The 18003-nt window shown below is 37.1% G+C and overlaps 1 protein-coding gene across 8 annotated transcripts in view; it reads left to right on the top strand.

The window, feature by feature from the left end:
* nphp4 (nephronophthisis 4) overlaps positions 1–8721 on the top strand; it is a 284225-nt gene extending 275504 nt beyond the window's left edge. For all 8 annotated transcript variants that reach the window (XM_087264575.1, XM_087264571.1, XM_087264574.1 and 5 more), the window contains 3 exons: positions 1831–2010; positions 3751–3894; positions 7814–8721. In XM_087264575.1, the coding sequence (XP_087120701.1) occupies positions 1831–2010; positions 3751–3894; positions 7814–7954 (465 nt within the window). In that variant the 3' untranslated portion in view covers positions 7955–8721. The remainder of the gene's footprint in view (positions 1–1830; positions 2011–3750; positions 3895–7813) is intronic.
* The last annotated feature ends 9282 nt before the right edge of the window (positions 8722–18003 follow it).

The raw sequence follows: 18003 nt of genomic DNA, 5'->3' as shown, positions 1-18003 counted from the left end.
CTCCGAGCATGACTTTAAAGTTCAACTGTTTTTTGTTTGTCTTTTAATTTTCTTCTTCAAAAAATATGAGTACTATAATCAATATTGCAACATTTTTTTTTTTACTTTAGATTTAGAGCATGTTTGCCTTAAGTTATATAAGATTAAATATAAGTTATAAATAAATGATTGCAGAAAATAGTAAGTTACTAAATCTGACAACAAAACATTGAAATTACAAAAGCAAAATCCAAAAAGTGTGTGATGGCAACATTGTAGATTTACTTTACATAAAAGTAACGTTCGCCCAATCATGAGCATTGAGTGAACTCCAAAATCATTGTGAATCTACACTCAACGGCTACTTTTTTAGGTACACGTTACTAGTACTAGGTTGGACCCCCTTTTGCCTTCATAACTGCCTTAATCCTTCATGGCCTTCAACAAGGTACTGAAAATATTTGTAAGAGATTTTGGTCCATATTGTCATGATAGCATCACACAGTTGCTGCAGATTTTTCGGCTACACATCCATGATGTGAATCTACCATTCCACCACATCCCAAAGGTGCTCTATTGGAATGAGATCTGGTGACTGTGGAGGCCGTTTGAGTACAGTGAACTCATTTTCATGTTCAAGAAACCAGTCTGAGATGATTTGTGCTTTTTCAAGTTTTGGTGAGTCTATGTGAATTGTAGCCTTAGTTTTCTGTTCTTTCCTGACATCTCCCTAGAGATGGTTGTGCCTGAAAATCCCAGTAGATCAGCAGTTTCTGAAATACTCAGACCAGCCCGTCTGGCACCAAAAACCATGCCATGTTCAAAGTAGCAGATCGTCTTGACCATGTCTACATGCCTAAATGCATTGAGTTGCTGCCATGTGATTGGCTAATAAGAAATTTGTGTTAACGAGCAGTTGGTACCTAATAAAGTGGCCGTTGAGTGTGTATTTTTTTATTTTTTATTTACTTTATGTGTAGTCATGAAGTTTGCCCTGTGCGCTCGCGCTTTTTTGGGTGCGTTAATCTTGTGTCGATAATATTATTCAGAAGGTCATGATTCGCACTCATTAAATAATTGCTTTGTATAGTTTTTATTTTACATTCTTCAGGTGATACAATATTTTTCTTTATGACATAAATATTTTTGTATATATGTATTAAGTTGTTTAAAATTGTGTTTAGTTTTTTCAGTGTAACTCACAAAAAGCAAAGCGATTTTAGCAGCTTTTTTTCAGTCTCTCTTTAGCCTATACTGTACATTTGCTAAATATATGTCATCAGCTCCCACTATAAAGCACCTCAAGATGACTAGTAGACTCTAATAATATGTATTACTGCATGCCCTAAAAAATATGAACAGCAGCCTCGAACGTACATCACACAGTGCAGTAATAAAAACAATAAACCCCATTTGGTTGCAGCAGCATCAATAATTTGCTCTATTCAGCAAACTGCAGCAAAGAAACCCACAAAGCTTTAATGCAAATACACACAGAAAAGGGAAGAAGAATAATGAAACCTGAATTATCCAAGCATCATAAATCTCATAACGGGAATATCATGTTATTGTAAAAATGCAAGCTAAGCAAATCCATCAGCTCCCATGTTAACAGTGCTCTGTGTGCTCATATAGACCTTACTGTTGGGTTAATTGGTCTCATAGTAATGTTATACATCAGGCGCCAAGAAAAGATGATGAAGCAAACTAGCTCTACATTGTGAGCTTCTTGTGGTTTTTTTTTCTGACGTCCTGCATGTGGAGTTTTTCCCTGAAGATGCTGTCTCTGTTTTCTGTGCTTGATGCCAGGAGCTCAGTAAGTGTAAGATCTCCTGTGTTTGTGTGATCCAGGTGGATCCAGCTGAAGTTTTCGCTCTGCCGGCTCAGGGAGTTCAGGATGTTCGTGTGGGCCTGAGGGCTCTGAGGGCTGGAAGTCGCTTTTTTTACCTCAATGTTGTTGATGTGGACACACGGCAGCTCGTGGACTCCTGGCTGCTGTGCATCACATGCCGACAGCCTGTAATCTCCAAGGTGAGGCAGGAAAATGAGTGCAACAGTACAGTTCAAACCCCACATTCAGTTTCTCCATAATAAAGTTAGCATATAAACCTGTCAATATGCTATGTACTGTATGTATGTAACTGTATGTACACACACATGTGTATAAATATATATATACAGTTGGAGTCTGAATTATTAGCCCCCCTGTTTGTTTTTTCCCAAATTTCTGTTTAACAGAGAAGATTTTTTTCAGCACATTTCTAAACATAATATTGGCTAATAATTCTGACTTCAACTGTGTGTGTGTGTGTATGTATACTGTATATATTTATTATATATATATTATAGGTAAGCATAGAATAATTTTTCAAATCTAGATTAATCTCAGAATTAATCTAGATTAAAATGGCTCATTTGAATTCTGCCAAAGGCATTCAGGATATGTGTGCTACCCAAATAATCTCTAAATAAAAGTCTTTGAGAACGGGTTTCTCAAGCCAGGTGGCGCATTAGACCAGGGGCTCATCTCCTGTTTCCAAAATGCAACACAAACTGTTCGAGAAACTGTTCTACTATAATAATTGGTGATGAAGATAAATGATGTTCATTAAGATGTACTTGTGTTTAATAACTGTTTATTCAGTTAAACGTGAATTTTGAACTGTCGGCCTACATAAGTTCAAAACAGCAATTTTTGATCACCTCAATCAGACTTAAGTCATAATTAAACTAAACAAAAATTGAATGAAGAGATGTGGAGTATGCATATATTAGTGGCATTATTGAAATGTCTGTCTTTGAGCTGTGGGGGAAACCTGAGCACCTGGAAGAAACCCATGAGAACATAGGGAGAACATGCAGATTCCACAGAAAAACGCTAACCACTGAGTCACCGTGACACCCCTACTTTTTTATTTTATTTTTGTTAACATTTTAGGTTAATAAGTCCTTATTTTGCTGAAATAAAGTAAAAGTTTCAAATCTATTTAATTCTTCCCCCGACTGAAGATTTTCCTAACAGTCTAACAGTCATTCATTTAAGCAATTATTTAAATAATAGTACAATTATGATATTAATTTCATTATTTTACTATAAATACTGGAAGAAAATGTTTCATAATTGAGAATGTATATAATGAGAAATCCGTTTTAAATCTACACATGAAAACTTTTTAGTGAAATCTAAATACTAGTTGAAAATCGCCCTGTGCTTATTTATTTATTTTGTTAATTTAGTTTTTAAAGTTCTTATAAATAAACATATTTATTTAATTTGGTATTTATATATGATATAATTCCATTATTTTACTATATATGCCGGAAGAAAATGTTTCATAACTGAGAATGTATAGCAAGAGAAATGCCTTTTAAATCCACACATGAAAACTTTTTAGTAAAATCTAAATTACTAGTTGAAATCGCCCTGTGCTTATTTATTTATTTTGGTTATTGGTTAAAATTAAGATAAATCAAACTGACACACTGAAGATAAAAATCATCTTAATCAGGCTGACAGACAAGACTTCAGATGAAACATTTAATAAAAAAAAATCCCCACATGATATGATGCGATGTACAATCCACAATGTTAGTTATTCTTCGCCTATTTGGGATTTTAGCAGGGGAATGGCTAGCACTGAAAGGGTCTTAAAATTTCAGCTCCGTGACAGAGGATGTGGTGCATGAAGTCAGTGCTGGTGATTTAAACCTGACATTTTTACTCCAGTTATTTTACAGTGCGTATCTCGCCATGTGCTTTAACCTCCCCAGGCGTTCGAAATCAGCGTTCCTGTTGAAGGAGGGAAGGGCAGCAATAAAAAAATCAGTTTCACAAACCCCTACTCGTCCTCCAGAGTCTTCAATCTGCGCACCGACCGCCCGGACCTACTACACTTTAAAGAGGAGCAGTTTCAGGTAAGGCAATCCAGCACGCCTTGAACTTTGTTACTGTTTAACAGCGAATGTTTTCAAACCAGAGCCCAGAGGAGAAGGATCTTGACACGTCTCTGTCTGGGAATCAATCGGCGTCTGTCTTAACTGTCATTCTCAGACACGATACACAGTATGTGAAGTTCTCTGTATATCGGAGAACTCAATTTGTGCCCCTTCTCGCAATGCCTCGTCCCCTGAGGAAACCATAAAGCTGCGTTCCAAAAACAAGTCTGATTCTCACAGTCAGATAGCAAACGTTCAATATCTCTCACCTTTAGGGCTCAGAATGATGCGTGTAGGTCTTCCATCCCTGCGTTAGACTTCAATTAAAAGCTGTTAATTGATTAGGTGATCAATACACGACCGTTGGCTATTACTCCAGATGGAGACACGGAACATTAGTTAGCCACAGGGACAGACTGTCTGGGATATATTACTATGGCTTTGGAGGTCACAAAGTAATTTTTCCCGCTCGCCATTTTGCGCAGAAATGGTTTAAAACAGACCAGGGTAAGATGTTAATTTCATCATTCAGTGCCCTCATTGATCGCCGTATGGTTTAGTGAGTTTCACACCCCGTATCTGGGCAATAAATAGCGGAACAATGTGAAATATGCAAGTGACAGTATTGAACACAATGGATTAATGACACCTCGGCGTCAAATAAAACCGGAGAAGCTCATAAAGAAAGGAAATGGCCTGTTCCATTTTCTTGCTAGTCAACACGGCTTCAATTATCTTCTCTCGCGCTGGATTTATGGGCTCTATATTTTTGAAAAATGTGGCTGGAGTTGTTGCTCTTTTTTTTTCACCTTCTTCGAGAAATAACAACTGTGTCATCGTAAAATAGGCGCAGAGCCAAAAGGCAACGGAGGAATCGATACGTGCGAGCTTTTGAGGAGATTATGAACTAAATCCTCCACTGTGTTCCATATGTCTTAGTCAGCCATTAGAGATAATGTATAAAGACAAAGGGAGAGCAATTTCTCTCATCTTCCTCTAAAAACTGGAGTGCAACCAATTTCTGTAACAACTGAGCTCAGGAATAGCAATGGGAATTACGGAGAATTTAACAATTGAAGATTCTAGTTCCACTTAAAGAACCAGTTCAGCCAAAGCACATCATTTACTCGCTTTCATGCCATTCCAAACCTGTACGGTCTTCTTTCTTCTGTGGGACAATATTCCGGCCACTCTTTTAAATGTAATGAAAGTGAATGAGCACTGTGGCTGTAAAGCTTTAAAATAACAAACATTGAAGTACTTTACAATTGTGTACAGTGGTCCCTCGCTATAACGTGGTTCACCTTTCATGTCATGGATTTTTTTTTTGTGCATTTTGACATGCTTTTTTTTTTTACAGTGCATTGTCCTAATTAGTGCAATTTGTTCTGTATCCTGATTGGCTGTAGACCATTGTCAATTAATCTGCTCCATGGCGTGACTCCTGTACAGTACAGAATTCTTTCAGCTTGCCAAACTGACATTAATCGTTGATCGCTGGCAGGGTGACTTGCTGTGCTGTATGTTTGCAAGTTTTCTCTCCAACAAAGCCCATAATGTCGGTAAAACATTCTGCACCCTTACAGGCGCACACGGTAGCACCCAAAAGGCAGAGGAAGATGCTGACCATCGCACAAAAAGTTGAACTTCCGGACATGCTAAAGGAAGGTAGAAGTTACGAGAGTGTTTAAACAAGAGAAAAGCATGGAAAGTTAATGCCTATCTGAGAACCTAGTGTAGTAAGGGGTTTAACAGCCTTAAAACATCCATAATAAATAAGCACACTTCGCGGATTTCACCTATTGTGGGCGATTTTTTTTTTTTTACGTAAATCCCACGATTAGCGAGGGACCTCTGTATTCAGAAAATACTTTTGATGGAAAACCTCAGATTTGGTATAGTGGACTAGCGTTATATTTGGCCTTGTACTGTAAGTATAAAATCAATACAGGTTTCCCATAACAATTGCTATAAAACGCCATTTCACACACTCTGAAAATAATAGGAATATTACTAACTGTTTACTTTTTCACAACATTATGCTAATATTGACACAAGAATGCAGTTAAAGAGTTTTTGTTAACTACAACTAAATTTATCAAAAACTACTTTTTAATAACTAAACTAAAGCTGTATATGTTTGAAATATAAGATAAAAAACTAATTATATTATTTAAAAACAAACACTTTTGCATATGTAAGTATTGCCAATCTTTAAAGTACACCTGTAACAAGGAAATATGATAATGCTTTAAAATAGGGTCCTTTTTGTAGCATTTTAACTACATTGGTTAACATTAACTATTGACATTAACTTCTGCAGCATTTCATGTGTATTATTGTTATTATAATTAATATTTTATGTGTTACGTGTGGTTTCTGTAATATTTATTGGCAAAGTAAAATTTATTCTTAAAATAAATGTATTTGTATTTTAATGTACAGTATTAGTTATTTTTATTTTATATTAATATTTTACTTAGTATTATTAATTCATAACGTTCATTGTGGTTCGCAGTGGGTAGTGCTGTCGCCTCACAGCAAGAAGGTCGCTGGTTCGAGCCTCGGCTGGGTCAGTTTCTGTGTAGAGTTTGCATGTTCTATCTGTTCTATCCACAGTCCAAAGACATGCGGTACAGGTGAATTGGATGGGTAGTAAAAAATATGCTGGATAAGTTGGCGGTTCTTTCCGCTGTGGAGACCCCAGATTAATAAAGGGATTAAGCTGAAAAAAAAATGAATGAATGAAATACTTACATATGTAAATTCAATTTAATTCATGTTTATTTCTATAGCGCTTTTACAATGTAGATTGTGTTAAAGCAGTTTAACATAGTAATTCTGGTCAATTGAACTGTGGTAGTCCAGTTTTAAGATTTGCAGTTCAGTTTAGTTCAGTTCAGTGTGGTTTAATTTTTACTGCTGAAAGTCCAAACACTGAAGAGCAAATTTATCGATGGGCAGCTCTACAAGTCCCAAACCATGCAAGCTTGTAGCGAGGAACACAATTTATACCAATTTCGGCAATTTCACTAGTTGGCGAAAGTGAAGAAAAGAAAAAAACTCAAGAGAAACCAGGCTCAGGTGAACACAACCATTTCTCCTCTGGCCAAACTTCTTGTGCAGAGCTGCAGTCTAGATACAGCAAGCTGGAAAACACTGGCATTCATCATGGAGAAACTGCAGGTGAGAGTAGGTCACCGGCGGGGGTTTAGGCTGGCCCACGGGATCAATGTAAAGACTTGTCTGTCACTGGGGTCTTTCAGAAATCATGCTCATGCTCTCCACTCCTTGACCGCCACAGAATCAGCTCAGAAAACGGCCTGGTACAGGATTATGGATACCTCTAGAAGTCCTCTGTGGTTGACATCATCTCTTCTCAGGTCTTGGATCAGATCAATGGCGCTGCACAATCTCTAGAGGCCTCGGAATGAGTAAAATAAGAAAATAATTAGCTTAGCTGCTGTTTATAATGTATTTAGAGAAGAGATTTTAAATATCAATGCGAAAATAAAGACATAGATACATCATACCGTTATGAGATGCATTGTGTGTACGCCTTACAAAAAGAAAGGTCTTTAATTAGTTTTGAACTGAGAGAGTGTCTGAGCCTCAGACGTTATCAGAATGGCTATTCCAGAGTTTAGGAGCCATAAATGAGATGGCTCAGCATCCTTTAGTAGACTTTGCTTTTTTGGGTACTACCAGAAGCCCTGAGTTTTGAGATATTAAAGAGCGGGTTGCATACATACACACATACGTGCATACATACATTAATGTTTAACCTGATTCTTGCTGATTTTGCAATTCTCTGATGTCTATTTTTACATGCCACTTACATTGTTATGTGTGTGTGCAAATAAATACATATTAATATGTGTGTGTTTGTGTGTTATAGATTGGAGGAGGAGAGCTCTACACCATTGGCCTGCGCTTTGCTCCAAGTCAGAACCCCGGCATGGAAGAGATTCTCATCTTCATAAATGACAAACAGGACAAGAATGAGGACACTTACTGTGTTCGAGTCCAGTACAGATAACACAACACCATCACACAACAAACTGATAAATAAACATTCATACACATCATGCACATTTATTTTTGCTAATATTATAAAGTTGATATAAACAACACGCATTGAAAAACAGATCAGACATATATTTAATATATAAATGCAGGTAATGAGCGAGATTCAAGAAATGGTTCACCCAAAAATTGTAATTTCTTCATTATTAACTCACCCTCAAGTGTTTTTTTCTGTTGAACACAGAAGAAGAGCATTTGATGAATGTTGAAAACCGACTTTGACATCCTTAGTAAGAATATTAAATGCTAGGGAAGTCAATAACTACTGGTTTCAAGTAGAAAGTGAATAAATAATGACAAGAGTTTTCATTTTCGGGTGAACTGTCCCTTTAACTGCATGCAGCTGAGTGAAACGTCTCTCACGTGTTTGGAGAAAACCACCCTGCGGTGCTGAAGCTGAAAGCGAGAAGGGATTCTCTGTAGAGCTGATGCTCATATCTGCGCTCTTGATGTGTGTGTGTGTTTATGGTTGTGCTGAAGCCCTGCTGTGATGTGTCATTAGCAGCGGAGAGCCGATGGCCACTTGCCCAGGACTTCAGCTCTAGATCTTCAGTAAGCAAGACGTGTGTGTACAGTATGACCAATCATTTTATTTGATCAAGTGTTCAGAGTTTTACGGTTGCACTCAATGAGGAAAGAGTGCTTACATATTGGGAAGAAAACACACTCATCTTTTATTGTGTTTTTTGTACTAGCATCAATAAAATGCTTTTTTTGGGGAATGATTCTTTGTATCAGTGGTGACATGCTGTGTCAGATAGTGCTGTTGTGCAGTGTGTGTTTGCGGCAACTGAGAAGGGTTTGCATTAACATCCGTGGACTAATCTCCTGGCTCCTATTAGAGCTACAGACGCTCTGAGTTTGAGATCACATAGATGACAATAAAATAGAGAACATTGACAATTTAGAATGACAAAAATTTCTCCTCATCCATACTGGAGTTTTGGAGTTTCAGTTTACACTATATGCCCTAAATCACGTGCTACACGACCATTCACGCTCACTGGGAATGCGCATATTTTGCTAGAATTTGTACTTGCTGCCTATGGGTTGCATAATAGTCATATGAAAGGGGCTTAACGAATCAATTTCTATTTCTATCAAACTAAATCAGGGTCTGTATTGTTTTCAAAATACTGTTTTCATGTGACGGCGATGCTGGATGTCAGATATAACCATAGCTAAGCAGGGCTGAGCCTGGCAAGTACCTAGATGGAGGACCACATGGGAAAACTAGGTTGCTGTTGAAAGTGGTGTCAGTGAGGCCAGCAGGGGGCACTAAACCTGTGGCCTGTGTGAGTCCTAATGCCCCAGTAAAGTTAAGGGGACACTTTTCTGTCAGTGAGCGATGTTAAAGCGTGGTTCTGACTCTCTGTTGTCATTTAAAAATCCCATGACGAGAGAAAATTAGATAGACTACATTAATTAATGGCAAAACAGTAGATTTACATACAGTTTGGCAACTTTGTCTATTGTGTTTGAAAACATAGCTTTTTATGTAACCCGTCTTACATATCTAACCCTGTCTGGATCTGTCTTTTTTCTTGCTTTTGAATCTCTAAAACTCATCTAAAAGATTATTAGAAAAAGAAATTGGCTGACGTTTAACAGTAATGACTTACTTAGGTGTTAATTGCTAATTTCTTCTTATTATATTTATTTATTTACTTTTGTTAGTTTGTTAGTTTTTTACTTTATTTTTCTCTGAATATGGTTCAGAGAGGAAGGAATGTGATTAATTACCACACAATATTTGTTGTTCAATATGGTTTTTCTTTCACTCACTTATAATAACTCTCTGATTGAGAATTGCCAATAAAAAGAGGTAAAATAAAAATCCTATGCCACTTCTGGTAAAAAGTAGGGGTGTAACCCCTGGTGTCCTGGCCAAATGTCCTCCATCAGCCCTTACCCATCATGGCCTCCCAATCATCCCCATCCTATGAGTTGACTGTCTCTTAACTCCTCCTATAGCTGGTGTGTGGTGAGTGTACTGGCACCATTGTCCTGTGGATGCCGTCACATCATCCAATTTGATGCTGCACACTGGGGGTGGAGTGGGGAGACCCCCTCATGATTGTGACGTGCTTTAGGTGTATGTCCACTGATTATAAATGCGCTATATAAATACATATTACATTACATAACAAGACGTATGCATTTAAAAACAAAATGCTCTAATGTAATTGGCAACTCAGTTGAGATTATTCCTTCCTCTTTGCTTTAGTTATAGCACAAAATAAACAATGATGGACATCGTTAAACAATCACACATATAGACTTCCCTCACTGTATCACAAAGCTTGTTGTGTACCTTTACACACCTGTTAAGCAGCACAATGTTTTCAGCATTGAAGAAAAAACTACAATTTAAAATATATTTCAAGAGTTCCCACTTAGATATGCTTGGCACTTATAGCAGGTTTGGCATGCTGTCCCGGGAGAGAACCCTGAGCTCGGAGATAATTGAGCCCAGGGCTCCCGCCCGGTCTAGAAGCATATCAGGAGAACCGAGATCAGGTAGGTCTCGATCGCTGCCCCTTTAAAAGGGGAGAAAAAAAAGGAGGAGATGGGGTGGAAGGGGGGATTCTTCCAAAACGAAGATAGAGCAATAAGGAGAAAGTGATCTCTTTATATTAATCTCGGATCATTCTGATCACTAGATTGATTCTGATCAATTTACTGATTACGGATGAGTGGCCAGCGGTGCACAATCATATCACGTGCTCCTCTCGAAATTAGTTTATGAAACTTCTCTATGATAAAAAAAAGACTCCCTAAACCTGTACAAATATTTCACAATATAATTTTTTTTCAGTACTGGGTTGCCAGAGTAGCTGGCGATATTGCAAAAAAAAAAAAAAAAAAGATCATGATATCATGTTTCATATCATTAAATATCGGTAATTATTGAATATTTTTTACAATTCATTTAGGAATATTAGTATTTTTCAAAACCACTTTTTTTTTTAATTTGCCAATATTACTAAAGTAAATAGACTTAATAGTCAAAAGCAAAAATATTCAAACAAATTATCTGATTTCTTTATAATAAAATAAACATACAAGTTAAAAGGGACTCTTAAACTTGATAAATAAAATGTTACAAAGTGTATGCAATGGTAAAGAATAAATATTGAACAATCAAAGCAAACTTTAAGATGTGAATAACAACGATACAGTAAACCTCAAACTAGGTCAACAACACAAAAATCTAATAATCAAATCTGAGTGTTCAAGTAAGGGAATCAGTCATCATTATTCAAATACATACTGCAACATTACAAATAGTAAAGCTGGAAGACTTCATTACCCCTATGCTAAAAACTAGTGGGTGCTAGGGGTTGGGATGCACAAGAAAAGAAACCAAAAAGCCAATCTGGTGACATCCTTACATTCTTTTCTTTTTTTTTTATTTACAATTTCCTCACTGCTGCTATTTGGCACTCAATTTTGCATTCGTTATTCTGACCTAAAGTGATAAGTGCGTGCTTGTGGATTCTTTGTCCATTTACTATGGACTTTGCATTCATGCTCCTTCATCAACCATTTTCTCAGAGGATAACAAAGGGGAAAATCATTGCTGCAGCTCTGATGCAAGTTTAAGGAGAAAATTAAAAACGTTGTGCAAGTTGCACGCCTCCATTGAAAATGACAAATTAACACCCCAAGCTTATTGGCATTGCCTCTAAGGCTTGTGTTCAGAAACCACATTTTAATAAAACTATAGTGCTTCATACCGAAACAACATTCCAAATCTTTTTTTTTTTTTTTTTTTTTTAGCGAAATTGACAATAGTGTTCAGTCAATAATTATTGATAACAATTTTATCACCCAGCCCTATTTGGCAGCTCATTCCGCTGTGGCATTGCCTATTCTCTGAACAAGATAATATTTAATCTTATAATAATAAGAGTGTGTGTTGGGAATAAAAAGGTGTGTGTGTGTTGGAAATAAGTGAAAATGTAACAGTGAACAGTGTTGGTTGCAAAAGTTTGTAATTTCTTCTTTTTTTCCCCATCTCATGCAGCTGAAGTTCTGCTGTTATTAAAGCAAAAGGAGGGCAAACCAAATAATAAGACGTTCTGATAAAGTTTCAATTTCGCTTTCGAATTTCATGCAACTTTTCCCCCTCAAATGGTTATGCTGATTATAAAACTTGTAATGAAAATTAGAACACAAGTAGATACACTTCCAATTTATCCCCTTAAGTTTGGGACCACCCTTTGTGTGTGTGCGAGTTCATTTCAGGCTTCTGGGCACACAGAATTTATATGTATTGTGTATTCATATTTTCCCCAGAGAAACTATATTGGCTGAACAAACATCAGAAATTCCTCCTGAGGCCCATTAATGCCTCCTAAACCCCTACACTTACCTTGGCACAACCACTGAAACACTTCACAGTAGAATTTGAATAGGCCTCAGTGCATTGTGGGATTTCCCTCACGGATATACTATAGTTCACAGAGGCCTCTGCTGTCCACAGACTGTTGACAGGCCTTTTTTCCCCCCGTTTGTAGATGCTTGTATCTGCATTCTTCATCCGACATTCACGCACACTCTGCAGAGACAGGGCCTTGATGTTGTTTGGTGCCTCTCGGAGAGCTTTGCGTGTGAGCAGAGAGAGTCGAAAAACGCTATCAAAGACACAATGAAAATGTATCATCTTCCTCCGAGGTGCGTCACGAGGGCTTAACCGGAGTCTGTGCGCATGTATATCCGCGCACTGGTGTGAACGGGTGTATTTCTGGCGGGTGAAAATGAGAAGATTTTGAAAGTGCGAGTTTGAGAAGAAGATGGAGAGGTGTTGAGACGGAGGTTACAGGATTAAACCCTGCATGTCTCTGGTGGAGAATAGATGATCTCGGCAGCAGTAAACGCAGTGGTGTCTTAATGAGCAGATCTGGGTGAACATATGGAGCGTGTTTGTAGCCCGCATCAATTTGCTTGTCGTCGTCATTACCTTACTCCTTCTTTTTCATCTCTGTGGTTTTTGGCAGCCTGTAGAGGGCAGCCCTTACCATGATGGGATAGAGGAGAAAGCAATAAAACGGAATGCCTGGAAACCACATAACTGATACGGTGTGTGCGTGAAGCGTGTTTGGGTTTGTGTGTTGAAATAACAGCCCCTGTCTGTTCTATGACACATGCTGTCGCTCAGTCTCTTTTTCATTTGGCCTCACTGCGGTTTCAGCTGGGTTTGGGCCTTTGTGGCTCTAGATTGGTGATTTTTTTTGGTTTGTTTTTTATTATTATTCGACTTCAGGATGTTCAAGGATGTGTGTTATATATTGCTCAGGCTGAAGGGATTAGTGGCCAAGTCCTGCAATTGCTAATGCTTGAGTTTGCTGTTGTAGTGTTTTTGAAAGTGTTGTAATGGATTATTAAATGTTACTGAATTAATTTATGCATTGATAATAAGAAGGATTTGTTACTTGTTACCGTTTTGAGAAACTCAATTATACTTTGTTTGAAATATTCTCAGATTCATTTTAACAAATAATTTGTTTAATTTAATTTTAGGTTTTGCTGCTGTTTATGTTTCTGTTGTTTTTGCCATAGCAGAACTTAAATGCATTTTTTATTTTTATATTAAACTGAATCAAAATCCAAGTTAACATTTTACCCTAAAAACTGTGGAAATCTGCTGAAAAAAGAAATCATAAAAAAAATCATGACTTTTTTTTTTTTTTGGTGTCAGGAGATGAAAGCCCTTTTCCCCTGGAACATACTAGTAAACTCTGGAATAATAATTTCTAGTAAAATCTTGTCTAGAAATCACAAACAGAATGATATTTTTGTGCTGTACACCTTAAATATAATCCGTTTTTGGGGGGAAGCTGAAATAACATGATATCTTTGCTGGCAGCCAGCTCTCTGCAACTCTCACATGGTCGCCCACTAAAGCTAAGCAGGGATGCGCCCGGTCAGTACCTGGATGGGAGACCACATGGGAATGCTAGGTTGCTGCCGGAAGTGGTGTTAGTGAGGCCAGCAGGGGGCGTCCAACCTGCGGTCTGTGTGGGTCCTAATGCCCCAGTATAGTGACGGGGACGCTATACTGCTCAGTGAGCGCCGTCTTTCGGATGAGACGTTAAACTGAGGTCCCGACTCTCTGTGGTTGTTAAAGATCTCAGGATGTCCTTCAAAAAGAGTAGGGGTTTAACCCCGGCATCCTGGCCAAATCTGCCCACTAGCCTCTGTCCATCATGGCCTCCTAACCCTCACCATATTCAATTGGCTTCACCACTGTCTTCTCTCCACCAATCAGCTGGTGTGTGGTGTGCGGTCTGGTACAAAATGGCTGCCGTCGCGTCATCCAGGTGGATGCTGCACATTGCACATGAGGAGATCCCCCCCATTGTGTAAAGCGCTTTGAGTGCCCAGAAAAGCGCTATATAAATGTAAGGAATTATTATTATTATTATTATTATTATTATTATTAATTTTTTATTTTTTTTTTATTATCTTTGGGTTAGTTGTTTGTAGTAATTTATATTTTCTGTAATTTGTAAAGACCCCTTTTTGAGTTTGGAGGTTGAAAGAGCATCACTTTGATGCAGCGATGGGTCACAATTAAACTCTGCCTGCTTGTAAGAATCTCCTGATAATGACAGACGTGTGACGATAAGCTGTCCAACAGCATCTCTTTGCTTGTCGAAAGTGTTCAGTTCAGCTGTTAGAAAGTTTTGACACTTTTTTAATGCAATATTACATCATATCATCTGAAGCCAGACATTCTTGTGTTTTCAAGGCGTCTGAACGAAGTATATGAATAATTTAAAAGGATCAACACCAAATGGAATACCTTAAAATGTCTCTATATATTCATGTTAAGTGCAAATCCGATTTGAGAATGCATGTGTTTAAAAAAAAAAAAACCTTCTAGCCTTGCTGATTTTCTGCCTCAAGCTTCATGTACACAAAAGGAAACAATGATAAATACAATGTCTCAGTCGCTTTTTCTTCTTCCCCACCAGTGTCCACCGACAACAGCCTGTCATTTCTGTCACAGAGACTCCGGCACAAAGGCAGAACCGGATCAGTATTTCTGATGTCAAGCCTCCTCGGATGATCTGTATGCATTTTGTTTGCCATCTTGGAGAAGCGCTCAGATAATTGCATGATAATTGCAAGTAAGTGCATGATAGAAGGAGCAGTTAGCAAATAATAAGAAAGTCGCAGCGGCATAAGCAGGCAACAACACTTTGTCTTTTGGAAATGTAGCCTAATTCACCGATAATCAAAAGTCTGGGCTCAGGCCGCCATATAGTTCTAATTACAGCTCATAGCACTAATTACAGTGAGCAGTTACTAGTCCTTGACTTCTATTTGCATATCAATTATGATGTTACCAAACCTGTGTTCTGCACGTTCATGCTTATTTAAATGTTACAGTGTTGTGTTGACATCGTAAACCATATGGACACCTGTTTGGTAGCAACTTAAAAAGGTCAATTTGTTTTAAAGGGGTAGTTTAAGGGATAGTTTAAAGCACAGGTGTCAAAGCCAGTTTCTAGAGGGTTGTTGCTCTGCACAGTTTAGTTTCAACCTTAATTAAACACACATGATCAAACTAATTGAGTCCTTCAGGCTTATTTGAAACCTACAGTAAGTGTGTTGAAGCAGGGTTGGAACTAAACTGTGCAGAGTTGCGGCCCTCCAGGAACTGGCTTTGACTACTGTGCTTTAAAGGGATGAAAATGACGTCATTGTTTATTCCCTCTCATGTGGTTTTAAACCTTTTTATCACTTTTTCTTCTTCTGTTAAACACACACCAGAAGAAGTTGGTTAAAAAATGTTGGTTGCTGGGACCCGTTGACTTCCATAGTAAAAAAAAAAAAGAAAAAGAAAATATTTAAGTCAACAGGTGCCAGTAACAGCATTCCAAACATCATCTTTTGTGTTCAACATAAACAAAGAAACTCAAATAGATTTTTAACTGAATTGAATTAAATTTATTATTTAACAGGAACATGCACAAAAATAAATTGTCAAAAGGAAAGATGAATGGTGCCAGGTTTTAGCCAAGTTGATATTTTCCACCAGCAGTCCCTGGAGAGGTAAATCAATTAATCAATCAATCAATCAATCAATCTGCCATTTAAAACATACAGACTCACATATATATACAGTACATACTATACACATGACGTGAAAAGATGGTGAGACAATTTCCATTTTGGGGTGAACTATCCCCTTAAAGAAAAGTCAAATTATAAGTCAGTTGTGCTTCGAAATAAGTTTAAAATGATTCAAACTTGCAGATATGAAGTGGAAACAGAAATAATGTGGTTATTATTAATTTATCACTGGAAACATGGTTTTATTGACCATTCTCACTGTACAAGCATACAGTTTAAATTAAATAGATGAAAGTTTATTCTATTTCATAGACACAAAGTTCAGTGCAATTTAACTGTAAGCTAAACTTAGACCGACTATTGGGGCAGATTAGTAGTTTTCAGGGATACAGAGAATTAAACAATGTTTAGTGTTGTTTTGTGAATTTTTAGACATAAATAATCAGAGATGTCCAGATCACTTGATCGAATTTTTTTTTTAAGCGTGAGTTTATCTGCAGTCTGAAGGTAGTATAAAGTTGATGACGACAACATTGGCATAGATATCTAAACTTGGGTGTTTTAAGTTGAGGTGCTGTTTGATTTTATATTAGATTCTTTTTATATTTCCTGTTGCACTAAAGTCCTAAAATTAAAGAATTTATGTTGTTTATTACTTGATTGTTCAAGCTACCTCACAGAAGTGCTCTGTTTATTAACTGAGTTGTTGAATGTTATAATAAGGTGAATTAAAAAAAAGGAACATTCTGGATCTGTTTCTTCGTTCTTCTTTATTCTTTTTTGATTTAATATGGAAGTATCGGGTAGGGTTTCAGTATCAGTAGATACTCAAATTAAAATAAAAAACTAAAAGTTTATCCAAGCTATTTGCATGTGCTAATGTATTTGTTCTATTAGCATAATCTTACCTTTAAAGTCCACATTAACCGGAAGCTTTTTTTTTCTTCTTTTTTTATATTGTGACTCAGTTCCTAGTGAAACGGAATATTAAATGAGAAACCAGTGGCTGTTGCTTGTTTTTTTTTACTGCGAGCTGAATAGATGTAGTAAAGCAGGCATCAGGAAAGGAGTTTTGGGTGTTTGAATGTTATCACTTGATTGAATGGCCGTTATAAGTGGTTATCAACTGATAGATATAGGCCAGTAGGGGCCTTCTGCCCCTGTGTAGGTTGGATTTAGGGTTAGGGTAAGGGTAGACGGTAATACAATGCAATTATTTGGAAATGTAATAAATATATAATTAATTATATAAATAATTCTCATTAACTTCTGTCCACAGCCGTATGCGATCTGTAGCTGATTAACCATGTCGATGAATGAAAACAGCATTCTGAGCCTACCATATCTATTGCAATCTATATTATAGCAATGTGAGCTAACAAAATCATGTGGTTAGATTTGATTTCATTTGTACTTTAGATCAGTTAGTTTAATGTTTGAGATTATTAATTTCCTCAAATACTTTGAGTATTTTTGTTTTGAGTATTGAATGTATTCTGTTTTACAATGTTTGTAACCTGTCAACACATAATGCATAATCTGCTTGTTTTTAAATGATTTCATCTTCAGGCTCCCAATACTAAATGAGTTTCTATTTAGATTATATATTTTTTCCCACACATATTTAAAGTGTAGAAGTTTGCCAGAAATGTGTTGCTGATTTTGCCCTTATCAACATCATGCCAAACATGCTGATTTTACCGTGTACAGAATCCAAAATATTAGGGTTACCTTGAAGTTTAAAATAGTCTGTAATGAACTTGTCTTAATCGCACAGATTAAGACAGACGCTTTCTAGTTATTTAGCTTCAGGTGTTCACCCAAGGTTTTTGCTCAATCCTATACATGCCATGCATCATAAGCCGCATAAGAAATATCTTTAATTAGGCCTCTGTAATAATCAGACTCAAGCCT

Source organism: Danio rerio, chromosome 8 (assembly GCF_052040795.2).
Source record: "Danio rerio strain M-AB ecotype USA chromosome 8, GRCz13ab, whole genome shotgun sequence".
Classification (NCBI taxonomy): Eukaryota; Metazoa; Chordata; class Actinopteri; order Cypriniformes; family Danionidae; genus Danio; species Danio rerio.
The sequence above is the reverse complement of the archived record's forward strand: the minus strand, read 5'-3'. Positions and strand labels throughout refer to the sequence as shown.